A 19,449-nucleotide genomic window follows, 5' to 3' on the forward strand; every position below is an offset into this window, starting at 1 on the left:
CTGAATCCCAGAGACTTTACATTTAAGATCTCCTGAAAATAAACTTCCAGTCTTCTGCATAGGGGGAGGGTGGTCACCGGGCTAGGAGCTTTGGAGGAGAAACCTCGAGGTCTGATTACTTCTTTTAACTAATCCCATTTTCAGTTCTCCTCTGCACTCCCACCTTTATAGGTTTTGAATTCCTGAACCATTCTGAGGTTCTGCAACACACACACAGCTTGCTTTGTTTTCAGAATTAACTCCATTTTCTCCCTCTTTTAAGTCAGTTACAACTTATCCATTTGCCTATTACATTTCTATGGCATCTTTCATTTGGACTGTGTCCTGTCTTTATGTTCTTTATTTTCTCTTTGTTCCTGTTGGTATGCACTTTTGTAATTCCTTTACTTTCATTTTTAAGGGGATTTTAGGAAGGGACAGATTGAAGCGAATATACTCAATCCACCACGCTTAATAGGAAGTCTTCAATAGAAATTCAATCTACGAATAAAACCAGTTTTTCTTCAAAAACCAAAATAAAACCTTCTTTCAAAAAAGTTACTGTAATTTTTTTACTAAAAAAAAATTCAAGTTAGATTTGTATATATGATTTTAACAAAAATTTACCTCATATAAAGAATTTGCACCTAAGATGACAGCACAAAAATCAGAAAACACTGCATCATTGTTACTCTGAACCGCAAATTAATAGTTATCAGAAAGAGGATTAAGTCTGTATGAACACATCAGGCTAAATTAACCTCATTTTCTTTTTTTATATGGTTCACAGACCAATAGACTAGGAAAATCACGGACACAGAATATCTTGATTTCACCCAAGTATTTAACTTGCCCTCATGAAAAAGACATAGAAAATGTGATGATAATGATCACATAGGAAGGTGAATCCACAACGCTGTCTTTTTTCACAGTCTGGCATCAGCCTTTAGGGAAGCTGCTAGTGGCTGCTACTGGGCCCTGTGCTGTGAACAAGATAGAGACATGAATATTCAAGTGCAAATGCCACAGGACTAACGAAGTATAACTAATCTATTAGATGAATCATGATCCAAAACCTCTCAAAGTATTAAAATGATGGTCTAGAAGCAAGACAAGAATTGACCTGGGATAAGGCAGTGTTTTGAATTTTCAGTCAAGCATTTTTACAAGGTCTATTTGAAAGCAATTCTTATGAAAATGACAATGAACTTAGGAATCTCAGCTGACCACAAATTCAATATGAGCCAATAATACAACATGGTACTTAAAATGTTAACATAATCATACACTTCATTAATGTCTAGTACTCTGGCCAAGAGACATGGCCCACCATATTCTGTATAAGACAGATCACATCTCAAATATCTTGTTCTGGGCACCATATATTACACTGTCATGCCAGACAGGTGTGTGAGGGGAGAACTTTAAAGGCTCTAGATCTGCAACTGTGCAGTGCAACCACCACTATGAGTGGCCATTGAAACACATTATTAAAAATGCAATTCTTCAGTCACACCAGCCACATTTCAAGTGTTCAATATTCATTTGTGTAGTGGCTCCACAGTGGACAGCAGACACAGAGTATTTCCATCACTGCAGAAAGTGCTACTGGACAGCACTGGTCTAGACCCCATGTCACACAAGAAACGGGAATGAGACTAGGAGAAGCCAGGAGAAGGAAAGGCTTTAAGAAAATCTTTTATTTTAAGGCTTGTAATTATTATGCAGAAAATAGAACATAGTTATTTTCCCCAGCACACAGAACTGGAACAACAGGTAGAAGCTACAGAAGGCCAGAGCTCAGCTTAACATGTAAAAAAAAAAAAAAAAAAAAAAAAAGAAATCTGGGAAGTTAGAACCAGTCACTATGGAAAGGCTCCTCACCAAGAATAAACTTTTATCCTTGGAAGTGCTTAAGAGGAGGGAGGTCAAATAACCTACCTTCTGTAGATATTTTTCTACAGGGAAAAATATCTCTTCCGAGTTACCAGGATTGGGCATCAACACTCAAAACTAGCAAAAAATATGGTCACAGCCAGTTACATAATGTAGCAAACTATTTCTAATTCCTTTCACCTTTTCTTTGACACATGGGGATTGTGCTGAGGAAAGAAATAGACTGGAGGAGAATCAGAGAAAAAGAGATTTATACAATTAATTGACTACTTCCCCCGAGTCTGTAAACATCCATTCATCTCTGAAGAGTGTTGCTCTCTATCCAAGGCCAATTACCTTGTGTGGGATCACACAGCATTAAGTGGCTAGATTCAAAAGCATCTGATTGTTTCTAAAAAAATTTATGTTCATTTTTATTTTATTCCATAATAGGTTTTGTTATAAAAGTGGTTAAAATTGCTCATGCATAGTAAAATTGACAGTTGAAGAACATATACAATGTTTATCCTATGATGTATGGTACTTGCAACATAAATATTACCTTAATATTTCATTTTGCCTTCGACCTTACTCTAGAGACTACTCTATCTACTGGATAAAGCTATTTGGAGAGGAAGGGAGACAGCCAGGCAGGTGATTTTAAAGTACTTGAAAGGAGGTGTTTATATTTATAACTGCCTTTCCTTTCATGTTTTAAACTTAATACTTAAGCAACTTTCAGCCAAAGAAAGAAGAGGTGGTACTGGTTAGAGCTCTGTTTCATTGTTTTGGTCTCTCTACCAAACTAGAGCCCTGAACCTCTGGCCTATGGAACACAACAGAGAAACCAAAATAAGGAAGAGGAGGAGGAAAAGTAACTATGCTAAGACAGACACACATGTCGAATCTTGCCATCCCAATCATGAAAAGCACCTGGCTGTAATTTTATTGTTTTGTCTGTCTTGGCAGAACAAGTCTCATTCGGCATCAAGAAGTCTCCTGGTAGATGTTGTACCTGATACTTCAAAGCAGCAATTGAAATGGCTAGAATGAATTTGAGGGAGGGAATGAGAAAATGGTATAGGTTCAGGATAAATGTTGGTACTGCAGGAGTTTTTGTTGAGGGAGTTGGGGGCATTTTATTGGCTTTAAGAAACACCACTGATAAAAAGCTACCTAATGAAAATGAGCCACTCTGTCAAATCTAAAATTGTTGTTACCTTGGAAAAGCCAAGTTTTAAAAAGAAAACAATTTTATGTGTATGTGGAGAGGCAGGCACAGAAAAGTTAACTCTCTCTAAAATACATATATGGTGTCCCAAAAGTTGCCATACATAGGGAAAATGGGAACTTGTAGCTAAATGTACCTTTATTTACAAAATATTCATTACAAAATTTTACAAATTTTTCCTTTGTACGCAGACTTTTGGGATGCCTTGTATATACATTCATTTGGACCAAGCCATCCATTCATTCATTGACTCAACAAACAAGTACTGAGTATCTGCCATGTGCCAGGCACTGTGCTGCATACCAGGGTTACAATGGGGACAAAAACAGACACTAGCTCAGCTCTTGTGAAATTACATTTTGGAGGAGGAAACAGACATTAAAGAATAACAATATGCAACTGAAAAATGTGAGTACTTATACAATAATAAAGTAGATCTTATAATAGAGGAGATATACAAATGCATTAAAGGGGAAAACTAAGTCTGATTCAGAAACAGCTTAGGGGAGGATGAGTATTCTAGGCAAAGGGAAAAGCATATGCCAAGGAATCTGGGGCGGGAACACCCTGGCACAGTCCCAGAACCAAGCAATGATTCCAAAGACTGCACTATGGGTAAAGAGGACACAGGTCATCCTTCTTTAGAAGGATTTTGCTTTTGACCTAAAAGCAATGGGGAAATAAATACTGAAGGGTTCAAAGAGCCGTGTAACAATTGCAAATTTATATTTCGAATGCAGTCATTCCAAATCCAGAATTTAAAAAACTAGCAAGCTGTATTCTGGGGACCAGTTTATGCTTAAATGTGAAGATAAGCTTACAGAGTGTTTGTCACAAATACAGCTCTGTGTACAGTAAGCTCTCTTTTATGTGCAAGTCATATATAAACATTTCAAAATCTCATAACAGAATACAACTTACCATATTAAGATATGCATGTGTTTATTTGGTACGACTTGAGCTTCATGAGCTTATTTCCATTAAACACAAGCTCTGGCTTGTGTATACTGGTGAAGGCTATAGCCTTCTGCTATGGTTTGAATATCTGTCCTCTCCAAAACTCATGTTGAAATTTAATCCCCAATGTGTCCACAATGGATTAATCCACTGGTTCTACTCCCATGATAACCCATTAATCCATGAATGAATTAATGGGTTATCATGGGAGTAGAACCTTGATAAGAGGAGGAAGAGAGACGTTAAGCTAGCACCCTCAGCCCCTTCCCTATGTGATGCCCTGCTCCATCCCAGGACTCTGCAGAGAGTCTCCACTAGCAGGAAGCTCTCATCAGATGTGGCCTCTTGACCTTGGACTTCTCAGCCTCTATAACTGTAAGAAATAAATTTTTTCTTTATAAATAACCAAGTTTCAAGTATTCTAAAATTCAGGAAATTGTCATAAGCCACAGAAAACAGACTAAGACACACTCCAAAATACAATATCCTTTATCTGTGAAAAGCAGACATTAGCCCATTTATTCGTATCAGGACAGCATACATTTTAGAATCAATTTTGCAGCACAAGTTGTCAAATTTCATGGGTTTCTCTGCACCCAAATGCAAGTTAAGGATAGGGTATGGTTTATGTCCACTTAATCAAAACAAAACTCCCTAATTCCCCCAGAAACTTAAGTTCTAATTTTGGCCAAAACTGCTCCTCAAGTTCCTTAATTAATATTATAAACTGATGACCTCTTTTCAAATGTTGACTTTTAAAGGTTTTGGTTTCTTAAAAGTTAACAACTATTTGAGATTTACTACACAGCCACAAAGTTACCCAGATACATTATCACTTGAAAGTGTATATAATGCTGGCCTTCCCTATACGCAACTTTACCTCTGAGCTGTGAGCCTATTAAAATATCAATATTGTTTTTAAAGTTGAATTTGATGAATTATTTAAATATGCTCTTAGGAATAAAATTCCCACCTAATATGGTACTGGGTTCAGTATATAAACAACAGAACACTGCAGATCTGACTGGTGACCACGAGTTCAACTCTACCCTATTCATCATCCAGAAGTCAATGCTCCTACGACTCCCAACCCATGGCCAATTCTCCTTTGTGAAAAAAGAGATGTGGCCCTAACCCAACAGCAGGGCTCAGGGCACAGAACAGCTCCCGGGATCTATGGATAACAGATATTTTGCAAGTTATTACTGTTAATTACCAAAGCCACATTATTTATTTCAACATACTCAATGTTGAAAAGGGAACATTGTTTACTATCTAGAAACAGGGAGAACCGTAGATTCTGTGCTTCCTTGAAATGTAGTCATTTCATTCCCCTCCTTAAAAAGAAGTCCTCAGTGGCTCCCCCAAACCTGCAAACCATCTAAGCACGGAAGCAGCTTCCTGAACTGACCCCACCAATTCACCCAAGTTTCCTTCCTTCCTTCTTCACCTCACTTGTTCTCATGATCCACACAACCTGAAGCCTACCTGCTGGCCCAGGCCCAGGCCCACTCCACCATCCTGGGCAGCAGCCACGTACGCTATGTCTTCACTGCCTGTCTTCTTGTTCAGAGTCCCTCGAGAACAGAGGCCGAGCCTTAGTTTGCTTTGCTCCCTAGCACTTAACACACAGTAGGCATTGTTTATGGGCATTTTGGACAGCTCAAAATTCACCTTACAACCACGCAAGTCCTTGGGCTAAAAATGTTGTTCAGTTATTAATTACAATTTTGCCCTCACCAATTTTTTGGGAACCACTCGAAGAGAATAATAAAAGTTTTCCCAAAAATTCACCCTAAATACAAAGTACTTTCTCTCCCCCATCTACTGCTGCCATGATAATGTTTCTAAATCCCACCTTTCTCCTGTGACCCTCCCACTCAAGAACCCACCTTGGCCCACTGCCTCAAGTCTCTGCTCCTCTGCCAAGCCCACCACAAACGCAACAGCAGCAGCTGCTATTGCTCACCCTTTTCAGAGCCCTTTCATGTAGATCGTGCCATTTGATCCTTTACCAGAACCACAGGAGAGAGATGGAAAGACACCTTAGACTTTTTACAGATAAACAAAGAAGAGTTAATTAAGTCTGCCTAAGGTCAGACAGGTCATTAGTGCGAGACAAGACAAAAACCTGTGTGCCCAATTCCCAGCCCAGCTCTCCCTCCTATTGCACCAGGGTCTCTTCTCATCCACTCACATTCTTAATGAGCTTCGTCTATGTGACTGGGACTGTATCAGGCTAGTGGAGAGACTGAGAGCTCAGTAAGACGTGAGTCCTACCCTAAAGTGAGATGTGTGACAAATAGCATCAGAAACTACACATGCTGCACTTGTGGGAGTTTCAAAACTGGATAAAAGAAAAATCACCATCCTTCTCGGAATTCTACAACAACTACACTTCATGCCACACAAATTGCTAATACTGCCTACCATCACCCAGTATTATTCTCTGTAGTTTGCAATGGCATCAGACCCCTGGGGGAGAAGCATGACTCTCATGATTTCCTGTAACCCCAAAGCATATCCACCCCAGCAGGACACATGATGGGATGGAATCACAGCTCCCAACATTAGGTTCCAAGGAAGCAGATGGGGGAAACCATCTATGATCAATATACCCTTGAAGATACCTTATAACACCATCAAAGCACTTTATGCAAACATTCTTCCTCTCTTTCAATGAATCCAATACAGACAGCTTTCCTTCAGTGTGGGAACAGATCAATTGTGTGTGTGTGTGTATGTGTTTTCATTGTATTTAGTATTTTGTTGTTTTGTGTTTTGAATTTTTAGTTCACAACCTGATGAAGTAGTTTGCAAGTGTGAAGGGCACAGGGTCTGTGAAAAATTTGTGTCTCTGAACATGAAAGTCACCCTCAGCAAGCTGAAACATTCAAACTTAGAAAGGCAAACAAGAAATGGGCTTCAATTCCCCACCTCACAGGTACTTCAGGGCAGGTATTCACTGCCTAGAGTGTTAAATTACTTCTCTTGTTCTTTTATTCCTTTTAATTATTATTACTGCTGTTGTCATATTTATTATTATTTTACCAAGTGTGCATAATTGAACATGAGTTAAGGAAAATATAGGTATGCTGTCTCCACTGTAAATCTTTAGCCATTGGTTTAGATTAAGTGTACAGGAGCAGACCTGTATGAATTATGCTAAGTGGATGTGGCTGTTTCATGAGTATTCCTTGATTCATATATTTATTAGGTACTAACTCTGTCACATACCTGCAGTAAGTGCTAGGGGAAAGAAGAGTCAGATACAGAGGCCTCAAAACACGGTGGAGGAGAAAAACACAAGACAAAATCATTGCATTACTTTGTAACAGGTAAGACGATACATAAGGCACCACAGGTGTGGGCAGGGGAGGCCTAGTAGAGATGACCCCAGCCCCAGACACACACAAGGCTCCTCCCTCCCTCCCCTGTAGGCCCTGCATCAAGCACTGCTCTCCCAGGGACCCCTCCCTGCACCTCCACAGAAAACTGTAAAACCTTCTCAGGCCACACCCTCCCTACACCTCTCCCCTGCTTTATTTTTCTCCCCTGCACCTTATCCCCTTGTGACTATATCTCTTACTTTTTTTGTCTTTCTCCTTCCATGAGAGGGTCAGCTCCATGAGGGAAGGGATTTTTGTCTGTTCTGTTAACTGCTAAACCCTAGAACAGTCCCGGGCACATAGTAGTGTCTGATAAATATTTGCCTTCCTTGACCACATTAAAGAACACCTGCCAGAGCTCTCTGATCCCTCTGTCCTCCTTTCTTTTCCTTCAGGGAATTTATCACGAATGGATGTTATCTTTCCTTTGAAAGTTTGTTTACTTATATTTTTCTCTCCTCTCACTAGAATGGAAGAGGGAGTTTGTCTGCTTTGTCACTGCGTGTCCCTAGCATTTAAAAGAGAGCCTGGCACATAGTAAGTAGGTATTCAAGAAATTTTAGTTGAATGAATCATCATCATTATCACAGATCACATCACCTGCATTCTCTTTCCAAATGCTCACAACAACCCTGTGAGATAGGTGCTATTGTTCTCATTTCAGAGCTGAAGAAACAGACAGAAAGACAGTAAGTTGCCCAAGTCACAAATCTGGCAGAGGGTAGAACCAGTAATTAATCCCAGGCCACCTGACTTGAGTTTTGCTTTTAAATGCTGTTCTACTGACATAACTGGAGCTGCCTCGTAGAACAAGGCTTCCATGGCTCCTGGACTACGGCATGGTCTAATTATCTGCCCCTCTAACCCACCTGCCTGCCAACTCCAGGCATTCTCCACACTAAAGACAGAGTGACATTTTCATATAGCAGATCTGATAATCTCACTCTGCTTTAAGTCTTTTCAATGGCTTTCCATTGGCAGAGCCCATGTGTTGGGGCCCTAGCAGCACAGGTAATCAATATTTATAATAACCTCTCTGGAATGATGACAGTCACCTCTGGAAAATGACAGACTATAAAGAAAATGATGGACTTGGGAGACAGGCTCTAGCTCTGAGATAAGAAATAAAAAGAGAAGGCTTATTTGATTGTGATAACTGAAGCTATCAGTAATTCCAGAAGGATTTATGCAGTATCTGATTAGAATCAGCAGGGCAGATGGATGTGTTAAAATGGATACTCCTGGGTCCATCCGGGTGGGATACTCCCACTCAAATCCACAAGTTTAGAATCGCTAGGGATGGGGTCAGGGAACCCACATCCTCAATAAGTACGCTAGGTGCCCCTGCGGCAGCCACTGACGGAGACGTTTCAACCCTAGGACACCAGGTGAGTACCTGCACGCTGGGGAACACTACGTAAACTATCAGCATTGAGACTAAGACACAACTAGCTCTAACTAACAACCAAGCCTCCTTTGTCCAACAATAATGTTGCATTACTCAAGCTTCCCTAACCCAGGTCACAGGTTCCAAAAAGGTCCAATGCTTCAGGGCCCACCACACTACAAGAAGCCAGAACTAGCACTGTGAGAGGTGGGGAACCTGTGGCCTCAAGGTGGCCTTCCAGATCCCCAAGTGCAGCCCTTCGATCAAACTGAAACTTCACAGAACAAGTCCCTTTATTAAAAGGATTTGTTCTGTAAAATTTGGATTCAGTCAAAAGGCCACACTCAAGGATCCAGAAGGCCACATGTGGCCCTAAGGCTGCAGGGTCCCTGCCGCATACCACCCTACCAAAGCTAGGAAATTGTGAGTGAAAAATAAAAACACACAAACACACAAACCATACCTTGCCCCTAGAATGTTGGTTGACTTCTGAGCTAGTTTGTGTGATCCCTAAAACAGTTACAGATGAGCTTTCTTAATGTGGACAGTCAAGGAGCATCCATCCATCCATCATCCCAATTCCCTGGCATTTTACCTGGTTTCCCTGACATCATCAGAACTGGTCCCTAACTGATGTCATCTCTGCACAGGGGGTGGCATTTGACCCATTATTAGCTCCTGACTCCTTTATCTATGAGAAGACAAAGGTCTCACCAGGTACAGTCTTCTCTGCATCTGGCCACCCTAGCTGAGAGGTCTCCACGGCACAGAGCAGTAACAATACAGAGCACCGATAGTAAATCTATGGATAACATTCCAACTAATGTTTCCTTTTCTTTAACACAAGTTTCAAATTAACATCTGCAAATAACCCAAAGAAATGTCTTGCTCTATAAAATGTAAAAAACAAAAAACCCCAAAAACTTAATAATATAAAAGTCAAATAGCCCTGAGAACTGCAATTAAAGGTATGGGGTTTGATTGTGGTACAACAAGTTTCTCATCTGAGTCATGTGGTATAACAGATTTTTTCCTGAAATCTTAGAAATGTATTTAAGAACTAATTTTTAGCTCTAATTATTTTCATAAAAGAAAATTTTTTACATAAAAGAAAATGTTTCACCCTACACAACACAGAAGTTAAAACTGCTTTAGGAACAATGACTGTACCACAATATCCAAAGGATCCTGCAGGAGAAAACAAAACATTTGTAGAAGAAAACCACCAGAGAGGTAAATTTTTCAAGATATGTCATAGGTATGAACACAATTTTCCACTCTTCATATAGAATAAGCAGGCCCATCACATAAATTACTCTTGGCAGAGTCTATGTAATCTAAGTAATAAATCAGATCTATTATTATACAAGATGAACAAAACAATCACTGGTCAGATGTACTGACTGCAACAAATTAAGGAGAAGGAAAGTGAGATTATGCAGGCTGATGTGATATTCAGCACTAAAGTGAAACCCGAACAAAAACAATATGGGTAAGAGTTCAAATTCTTAAGATTTCTAACTCTCCAGATGTCATCCTAGCTTTCTAATTATAAACTGTAGCTTTAAAGCATACAATCACCACATTATTTATTTCTAATAGAATTTTCTGACTTCCTTGCAAGTTCTTATGTTTTCATCTCTATACCATGCCAAATAATAGACTTCTTTTCCCACCCACTCATATTATGAAACTGCACTGCAGACCTTCTCAGCCATGAAAAACACCAGGGCCCAACAGGCTCTCTTGAACATGCTGACAGAATCTGCCAATACACAGAGCAAGGACAGCAAGGGCAAAGTGGGATTTTAAAAAGCCCCATTGGTCAAACAAGAATAGCTAAAGACGTTTAAGATACCAAACCAGGACTCCATTGAGACTTCAAAATTTTAAGCAATTGTGAAAGACAAAACAGGTCCTAATGATAGCATAAAAATATTTTTTAAATTCAGTGTTTACTTGTCAAATACCAACTGCTTTTTCTTTCATTCCTTTCTGTTTCTGATCTTTGGAAAAACCGCTTCAGTATCAAATGTCACTTAGTTCTTATTCAAACAAAGGAAAGCAGACACAGCGGCTGCACCCAGTGACTTAGCTGACCTGGGCCTTTAGTAAAAACAAACCTCCGTAAATCACCAGATGTAAGCAATTGGGTAGTGATCACTTTAATTAATTGAACAGCTTTCCTGAAATTTACTATATAATTTCAACCCTCCCAACACCTTTCCCAGAAGCAGCTAACAATGATGGTTTTTTTTCTTAAGTTGTTTAAAGCAGGAAAATATTTTTAACTTCAGTGGCTTATATATATTTGTTATTCATGATTAAGATGGTAAATTACTTAATTTTAGAAATTAAACCACTGGCATTCTAAATGTATCTTTAAATGCTGAAAGTCAAAATTATTCCAAAATCTATCTCGGTACATGAATACAAACATGTTATCTGCCTTAAAAATATAGAACATTTAGCACAATTTTAATTGTATTTGAAAACTCTTATTTGCAAAATAACCTGCAATGATTATTTCTGACCTCAATCACATATTTAATTTTAACTATATAAATTGATATTCTGAGTCGATGTTTCTGAACCCTGATTTCCACTGCAGGCGCCACACTTAAAAGAGGATACTACAATGGCTTATTACCAACTCCCATTTCTGCTCACAAAACAACTCTAATCATTCTCCACCAGGAACTATGCAATATGTAATCCACAGATCCCATGCCAACCATTGAGCAATACCAGAATTAAAGTCCTAGTCTATGTAATGTCGACCAAAGTACACTTCTCTATGGGATGAAGGTGGCTTCTTTCAATCTTGGCAACCAGTTCAGCAACAACAGCAAAGCGTAAAGTGTGTTTGTAAAAGGATATTTGAAATTTTGGAGTGACAGAGTTAGAGGCTAGAAAAGAAGTTAACCATTTTTAAAAGCCCATCTTTATTATACCTTAAAGGAAGTAATCAAATTTTGCTTATAAGATCTTTATACTTGTCCCTATGGAACTACTACCCATAGTTCCTGCAGACATACATGCAGAATTTTGCTAATATTCACTTACAAAGAGAGAAGTGTAATGTTTGTCGAGACTGGTCCCAGATTTGGAATGGTCTCCAATTCATTGTTATTCAGTTTACTATAAATGCCAAAAAAGAAAAAAAAAATGTTGATTAGGTAATCTGTAATTTATGGTGGTAAAAACTTTATAAATTATTTAAAGATATCTCTCAAGTTAAAAGTTTTAAATCACTTCTTATAATCCAGATGTTCTTTACAAGCTAAATAGCATGAGGAGTATTTTATGCAGGCTTTAAGTAGCAAGTAACTAAGACTCACACTTCTCGAAGGCTCTGAAGATGGCTCATGGAACTTGCCTTGATGGAAGATAATCTGTTGTGACTTAAGTCCCTATGAGAAAACAAAAATAACATTATAAGTAGTTTCTAAAAATCACTAATGGTGCTAAATGATATGCAAGACAGAGTGGGCCTTATGACATAGTTCTATGAACACTAGTGAGAGGAGAAATAATTGGTCCATTCTGCCCACACACTACACGGCAACCAAAATGCCAAACTCAAAAATACAAACTCTTAGGGCAAAATTAGTTTAGGAGGCTGGCAGATTCAAACATTTCTAGCCCACAAATGTTTTAAGAGATGTTTCTTGGCACACGGTGAACCAATCTTTTGTGAACTGGAAGTTCTGCTTCACCCTCCCATCCCCTTCCATCTCCCCACTCTCCACTTGATATGATGACATCATGGCTTATGAAAAGTGGCTAATTAGGCAGGTTGCAGAAACTAAAGCCTCTAAAGAAAACTCTTTATTGTCATAAAATTGGGCATCGACGTCCTTATTAAAGTCAAACAAAACAGAAATTGCTTTGCACACCTATTTGTTTCTCTGGGTTAAGGCACCAACCTGTTTCAAATATCATTTTGTGTGTGTTGAAAGGGTAGAAAACAATCTGAACCCTCTTCTTTCTTGAAATCCCCAAATCTTAATATCTGGTATTATAATGTGTAATTCAAGCCACAGTGACCATCTAACAAAGTTAAACTAGACAGAAACCTGTGAACAGAGTTCAATCTTTTAAATAAAGGTGCTTCTCACTCAAGAGCTCAATCTAACTTAGTATAAATTTCTATAAGGCATCATTACTATTAAAAACAGTAACAAACTCCTGCATAGGTTAATATTCTAGGCTAGGAAGTCATCTCATTTAAGGTTCAAAATACGGAACAAAATCTAGCTAATATGTTTGGTTCTCTTCCTTGTACATGTCAATATACTGTGTGCCTTCAAAATGGTGTAATGAAAATAAAATGGCTGAATAGCTACTGAAAACATGTTAACAAATAGTATGGCCTAAACCTCCCCACCAAAAGAAGTTATCCAATCCTAACTAAATTAATTCTCAGTGTTTAAAAACATATTTTTAAAAGACCAAAGTTTTATATAATACTAAAGTTGATTGGAGAAAAGCATCCCCCCCAAAAAAATAAATTAAAAAGGGAGAGAGATCACATCCAGAGAAGCACAGTGTTATAGTGCTTAGTTAACAATTAAAAATCAGAAATGCTTTCAGTCTTTTGAGTTTTTGTTTAGAGAATAAACCTAGATTTCTCTATTTCACCTAAAAAAAAAATCAGCAAAGGTTTTTATTTGAAATATGTTTGCTTAAAGACCTACCAGACAGTAACAGACATGAGTAGATTTGTTCTGGTAGAGTTATAACATGAAAAAAAATCTGGCACAGTCTTTAAACTATAAAAATCCTGCAATTACCACTGCTGTGCATGCTCACCACGCTGGCTGGAGCCAGACACTTTCCCTCACAGCCCAGCTCAAGTCCATCTGGAGTTCATCAAGGAAACCGTGAGCTCAACAACTCACGTTAGGATTCAAACAAAACCTGTGTGCTTTTAGCACCCCAGACAGTCATAGATTTACCACATGGTTTAAAAAACAACCAAAGAAAAGAGTCCTTCACCTGGGAGGTAGCCTGAGTCAACAGAAAGTCTCACTTGGACCCACTTAACTAGAGAGCATGGAACCAATGTAAAAACTGTATCCCCTATTGTTTCAGGTTTTAAAAAGAAAGGGGGAAACCAATTTGGCATTAACATTTAATACAGGTGATTTTCTTTTTTAATTAAAAAGCCTAAAACTATGCTCCTTTCTTCATTTTAAGGATTATTTCACAGGACATTCCTGTGACAAGATTGAGTGCTCAACTTTTTTTCAACCAGTAATGGGATAAGATCCCCCAACAAAAGACCTTTAAAAAATAAGAAACTGCCTTCAGAGACCAGTGCACATGCTGGGGACCACTCATTTCTGATCCAGAAGCAGGCGCTGGCAACTTTAAATATTTCAGTTATTGCAACACACTTCCATTCCTGTGTTTTGTGTACTATTAAAACCACATTATATGTGGGAGAAAAAAAGCACCCCTTAAATGACTTTTACTGCTAAATACTTAAAGCTATGAAACTTTTAATGTACCTAAATTTAGATTTAATATAGTTTACATTTCAGAAATGATTACTTCCTAGTTAAAGGATGTCACATTTTCCTAAATCTTCCTTATATTGTTTTTATGGCTAGATCATTAAAAAGAGATTCAAGTTGTACAATGTTGATGTTTTCTTAACTCTAAAGCATTCAATAAGGAAGGCAAATTCTTCATTTTTAGAATTCTATTAATGAACATCTTCCCACAAAACAAAACTTTTAAAAAACTTTTTGTAGTGAGGTTAAGAAATGGGAATGGGAATGGGAAACGTAGGGAGGTATTAACTATTTACCCAGAACTCAGCTGGCCAGATACTTGGTTAGAGAGACATCTCTCTTCCTGCATGTTAGCAAACAAATAAATATATATGAAAATAATTAATTTACAACATTTGGTTCCAGCTATCATTTTCTTTCTTTTAGCATTTGGAAATCTGACTTCCAAGTCAAATTTTAAATGCAAATCCAGCACAGCTTCTTAATCAATCCCACTGGGGCCTTCAGAGCTGCTAATTCAGCAGAAATCTGGAAAGCTGAAAAACAAAAAGCCAGGCTGTAGCTGTTTTAAGACACTGATCCAATGTGACTCATAAATCAGCCTGCTATGTTCAAGTTTTAGTCTGGAAAATATAGAGAAACAGCTGTGAAAACCATAAGGACTATAACCCCCACCCCACTCCCAATTCTGGTACCGACCAGAAGATTCCTAACAGGGCCAACTACACCAGCAGAAACCAAGTCACACCAGCGGAAACCGCATTAACTACCTTTCAGACTTTCGCCTGAGCCCTGTTGAGAACTCAAACATTTCTATGTGATAAGATAAATGAATCTGAAATTCCAGTGAGAATTTAATATTATCTGAGGCTCTTGTTGGCAATTTAGCAACTTTTTCCTCTTTTGGCTAAATAACATATTCAAACAAGCTCTTTAAGTTCAGAATTCTGTAAGCACAAACTAGATGTAAACTCAAGTCTGCTTTTAAAGGATATTATAGGCAAAGTTTCAAACAGTTAACGTTTTAAGAGCCACTTTCATTAAAGTATTAGAGGTTACTTTTTGAAAGAAGAATTGAATACAGTATTATTTTATAGCTCAAACTATTCAACTTTTCACACATGGGGCCCCTATGGCAATAAATTACAGCTGAATAGAATAAAGTAAAAAAAAATACATACACGTAGAGATTTTTTTAAACTTGCAAATTCAACAAGTGAAACAAAAGACTGACACTGAAATTCTTCCAAATAGTGCTTTCAAACACTAGTCCAAAGACAAACTTTTACTATGCTAATCACCTAACGAAAAGAAAAGTTAAAATAAGGGGAAGAACAATGTGCACTTTTCTACTTATTTTTGAACACTGAAACAATCTACTAAAGAGCTTTTCTAATTATGTAAACTTTAAGCAGCTTCTTACACCACCTATTCCCAAATGCCAAATAATAGACAAGGTAAAACTTAATTTCATGTGTTTTTATGCTTCTTTGCAAAGATGGAGAGAGGAGACCTCTAAAGCTTTAGACACAAACAAAACATTTACAATAAAGAATTTAGACCACATGGTTTGGTGACACCTACAAAGATGGTTAAAAGTCACAGAAGTACAAGAATGACAGAGCTGTCCAATGAGTGATCACAGCAGGGTTTCTGACAACAGACTGAGTGCTTATTTATACAAGTGGAACTTATTTTCACATACATTTAAGGAATGTGGACTTGTATTGAGACAATTTACTGCTGGCGGAAATGTAATTAAAGACTGTGCTAACCAAATAAACTCTAATTTGTTTTTAGTGTGCCACCAAATTATCTGCAAAACAAAATCCTAATTAGGTCAGCTACTTTTAAGACAATGTTTGAATAGGTATCAAACCCCTTTTGGTTCAACTCAACTTCTAATCAAGGGCCACACAGTTACTTTCTTAGACATGTAAATCCACAAAAAAATATATTACACACTAGCACAATAGGCCACCTGACATTGAGAAACTACTGAATATAAGTTGGATTAATCTAAGCATTTCTAAACACACCCCAGGAAGCACTGTATTCATTTTCTCTGTCATCCCTCTATTATTCATAGGTGTTCACCTCCAGTCATTCAAATGTTCAATTCCATATGTTGTCAATAGAGCCATTCACATTTCATGAATAAGACAGCATGACCTCCACAAGAGGCAATTGAACAGAATTAGCCACAACTAATTGAAAGTCTTCCTGCTTTAGGTTGAAGCCTTTATCTCTTTCTTCAATTGTAATAAAAACTACTAAATAAAACATCCCATGATAAGAGATTAAATATCAACCCAATATGCTCTCTGTCTTTTTATTAAACTAAGGCATATTAAACACACGCACAAAGAATATGTTGTCTGATGGCCTACAATACACAAATAAAAGGATTTGGATTAGCACAATAATTTAAAAACAATTTCTTAAAATACCTGATCAAACCTTCTACCATTAATAGGACATTAGGATAATCTACTAGAATTGTTTAAGAACCTAGAATTTTCATCTCAATTCTGCTAGGCCGAAATCTGAGATTTAAGTAATTAACTGCACTTTTTAAACAGAACTACTTTTTAAAAATACAAGTTTTGATTGTGTGTTTACATTTTAAAGCACTCCTCCAATTTTAAGAAAACTGGAGGCTGGGAACGAATAGAGAGAGATGACATTTGGAAAGGATCAACATTTACAACTAAATTACAGTTTCTGCCTTGTTCTTCCACGCAGTTGGCAGTGCTTTCAGACTTCACAGCTAAAATCCAAAAACTTGCATAACAGTACCCCGTGCTCTCCTTTAAACCGTCTGGGCATGCTGAGAAGCTACAGAAATCACTCCCTTGCTTCTGAAATCTAGTTCCTTTCTCTACATATCTACTGATCAGTCTTACCAGGTAACTTCTTACCGGAACCTGGATGTGTTAAAATTTGGTCTAGGAGGAGGGACTTACAGTCTGCTAATGTGAAATCAAGAACAGGGAGTAGAACAAAAGTATGCATATCATAGCTTGGATAGAGACCGAATTCTGTTGAGAAAGCTTCCCAAACTAAAGGAGCGCGATCGCTGGTTCTGAAGAGGATAAAGGGCCTGAACCAGTTAGAAACAAAAAGTTGAGCCACAGGCTCAAAATTACTCAGACCAAGAACTGTAAACTCCGGTTGTCCACAGGTTGCCACCTCCCCCACCTCGGCCTGGCAGGAGTGGGCATTTCAACCCCCTTGGCTAGCTTAAGGCGAAGGACAGCGACCTGGCCCCTGGAGTTATCAGTGGCCTCCTCCTCCCGCCTATCTGCGGCCTGGGGGGGGCGCGCCAAGAGCCCACCTGAGCTGCCGGCAAGGCACGTGGGAGGGAAACTGAGGCCCCGGCAGTTCGTTTCCCACCCCCACGGAGCGCTGACCGTGGCCTGGAACAGAAGGATCTGCCCGCAAAGCAAGCAGTGCGCGCCGAGTCCCGAGCAACCAGGCCCTTGTCGGCTCAGTTTTCCCGAATCGCGAGCGGCCCTGTGTGTGCCCTCTGCCCCCGGGGATACTTACAGCCTAGCGACCCAGGACGGGAGCGGATCGGGGAGGCGCGCCAGCCGCTGGCGACTGCAGTCCAGCAGGTCTCCGAGGCAGCGGCAGGGAGCAGGGCACCGGCGCTCGGCGGCGACCCCGGAGGGCTGCCCGAGTGCCGCGCGGCCGCCGCTCCCGGCCGGGCCCGCGCGCCCCAGCACCGCGCACAGCAGCAGCCCCAGCGCCGCCGCGGGCGCACGGAGCGTCGGCGCGCCCATCGCGGTCCCACGGGCCGACTCTCGCTCGGCCCGGCGCTCCGCAGCCGGCGCGCACCTGGGGCCCCGCACAAGCTTCCAGGCGACAGCGGACGCCCGCGCTCCTCTCTCGCTCCGCAAACTCCGCAAACTCCTCCTTTCACTCCTGGCGGCGAAGCCCTTTCATGCCCCAGAGCAGCAGAGGGAAACCGAAAAGATGGGCCAACTGCGGCTGAGCTGCCACCCGAGCAGCCTCCGCGCGCCCAGACCCCTTCTTGCCCGCACAAGAAACTTTTTCGCCTCCTCCCCCTGCGGTGCGCAAAGTCCCGGCGCGGCGCAGTCGCGGGGCGGGGCGGGGCGGGGCGGGGCGGGGCCGCGCGCGCCCATTGGCCGGCCGGGCCCCGCGGCCACGTGACCACAACACCGCTCCAGCCGGGGGCGCGCGCACGGGAGAAAGTGGAGCTGAGATTGTAGGAAATTTGCAGTTACATTTTCCAGCCTCTCGGGCCAGAAGTCTCCACTACGTCCTGCGAAACATACATCAAATGGACTTGAAGGGCAAAGGGGCGTGAGCAAGCAACTGAGCACATAGGAGGCTAACTCTCCCAGTTGGAGGTGTTTAGGGGAACTTCAGGGGAATAAAGTTAAATTAGCTCTTATGAAATTTATAAATTAACCTACTATCCACAGATGAAACAATGGTTTTAATGAAAATACAGTTCTTTTAACATTAATACTGGTGTGTTTTGTTTTGTTTTGTTTTAACACGTTGGCTCCAAAAATAAAGATAACAAAATGTGAAAACCATGGTTTTGGAGATGGTATATTGAGTTACAAACAGCCAGCATTAGTAAACTGGATAGAGCTGGGGGGGAAATGACCGTCTAACAAACCGCTATGACAATCATAGATTCCAGGCAATAGCTAATGCTAATAAAAGTCAGTACATTTCAAATCAAAATGAAAACTAGGAACCACAAGGAAAAAATTAATATATGCACCTTGGTCCACCTGGGCTTTGAGTGATGACAAATCTTGAACGGGAATGCTACTAAGCTAAAAGTATTTCCCCTGCTTCCTCAGCCGGGGGTGGGGTGGATTTAGGCTACAGGACTTACCAGTGAAGTCTGTACCTTAACGTGCAGGTGATTGGAGCAACAGGATGTTGAAATTTATGGAGACCTCAGAGATTATCTGCTAATGCCCTCCTCCTCTAGGTAAGGAATTAGATCCAGAGAAGATAACTGATTTGTTTGTGGCAAAAAAAAAAAAAAAAAAAAAACCAAAAAACCGGAAAGCTTATTTTAAGCTTCCACTTCTATACATTGTTTATTGCCTGCTGTCTGCC

At 39.9% G+C, this 19,449-nt stretch overlaps 1 protein-coding gene across 1 annotated transcript in view; it reads right to left on the reverse strand.

Moving 5' to 3' along the window:
* LRIG3 (leucine rich repeats and immunoglobulin like domains 3) overlaps positions 1 to 18,405 on the reverse strand; it is a 47,358-nt gene extending 28,953 nt beyond the window's left edge. Inside the window, exons 1-3 of the mRNA XM_012777156.2 lie at positions 17,890 to 18,405; positions 12,160 to 12,231; positions 11,885 to 11,959 (exon numbers count right to left, since the gene is read on the reverse strand). Coding sequence (XP_012632610.1) covers positions 11,885 to 11,959; positions 12,160 to 12,231; positions 17,890 to 18,125 — 383 coding nt within the window. The 5' untranslated portion in view covers positions 18,126 to 18,405. The remainder of the gene's footprint in view (positions 1 to 11,884; positions 11,960 to 12,159; positions 12,232 to 17,889) is intronic.
* Between the last annotated feature and the right edge of the window lie 1,044 nt (positions 18,406 to 19,449).

Source organism: Microcebus murinus, chromosome 10 (assembly GCF_040939455.1).
Source record: "Microcebus murinus isolate Inina chromosome 10, M.murinus_Inina_mat1.0, whole genome shotgun sequence".
NCBI lineage: Eukaryota > Metazoa > Chordata > Mammalia > Primates > Cheirogaleidae > Microcebus > Microcebus murinus.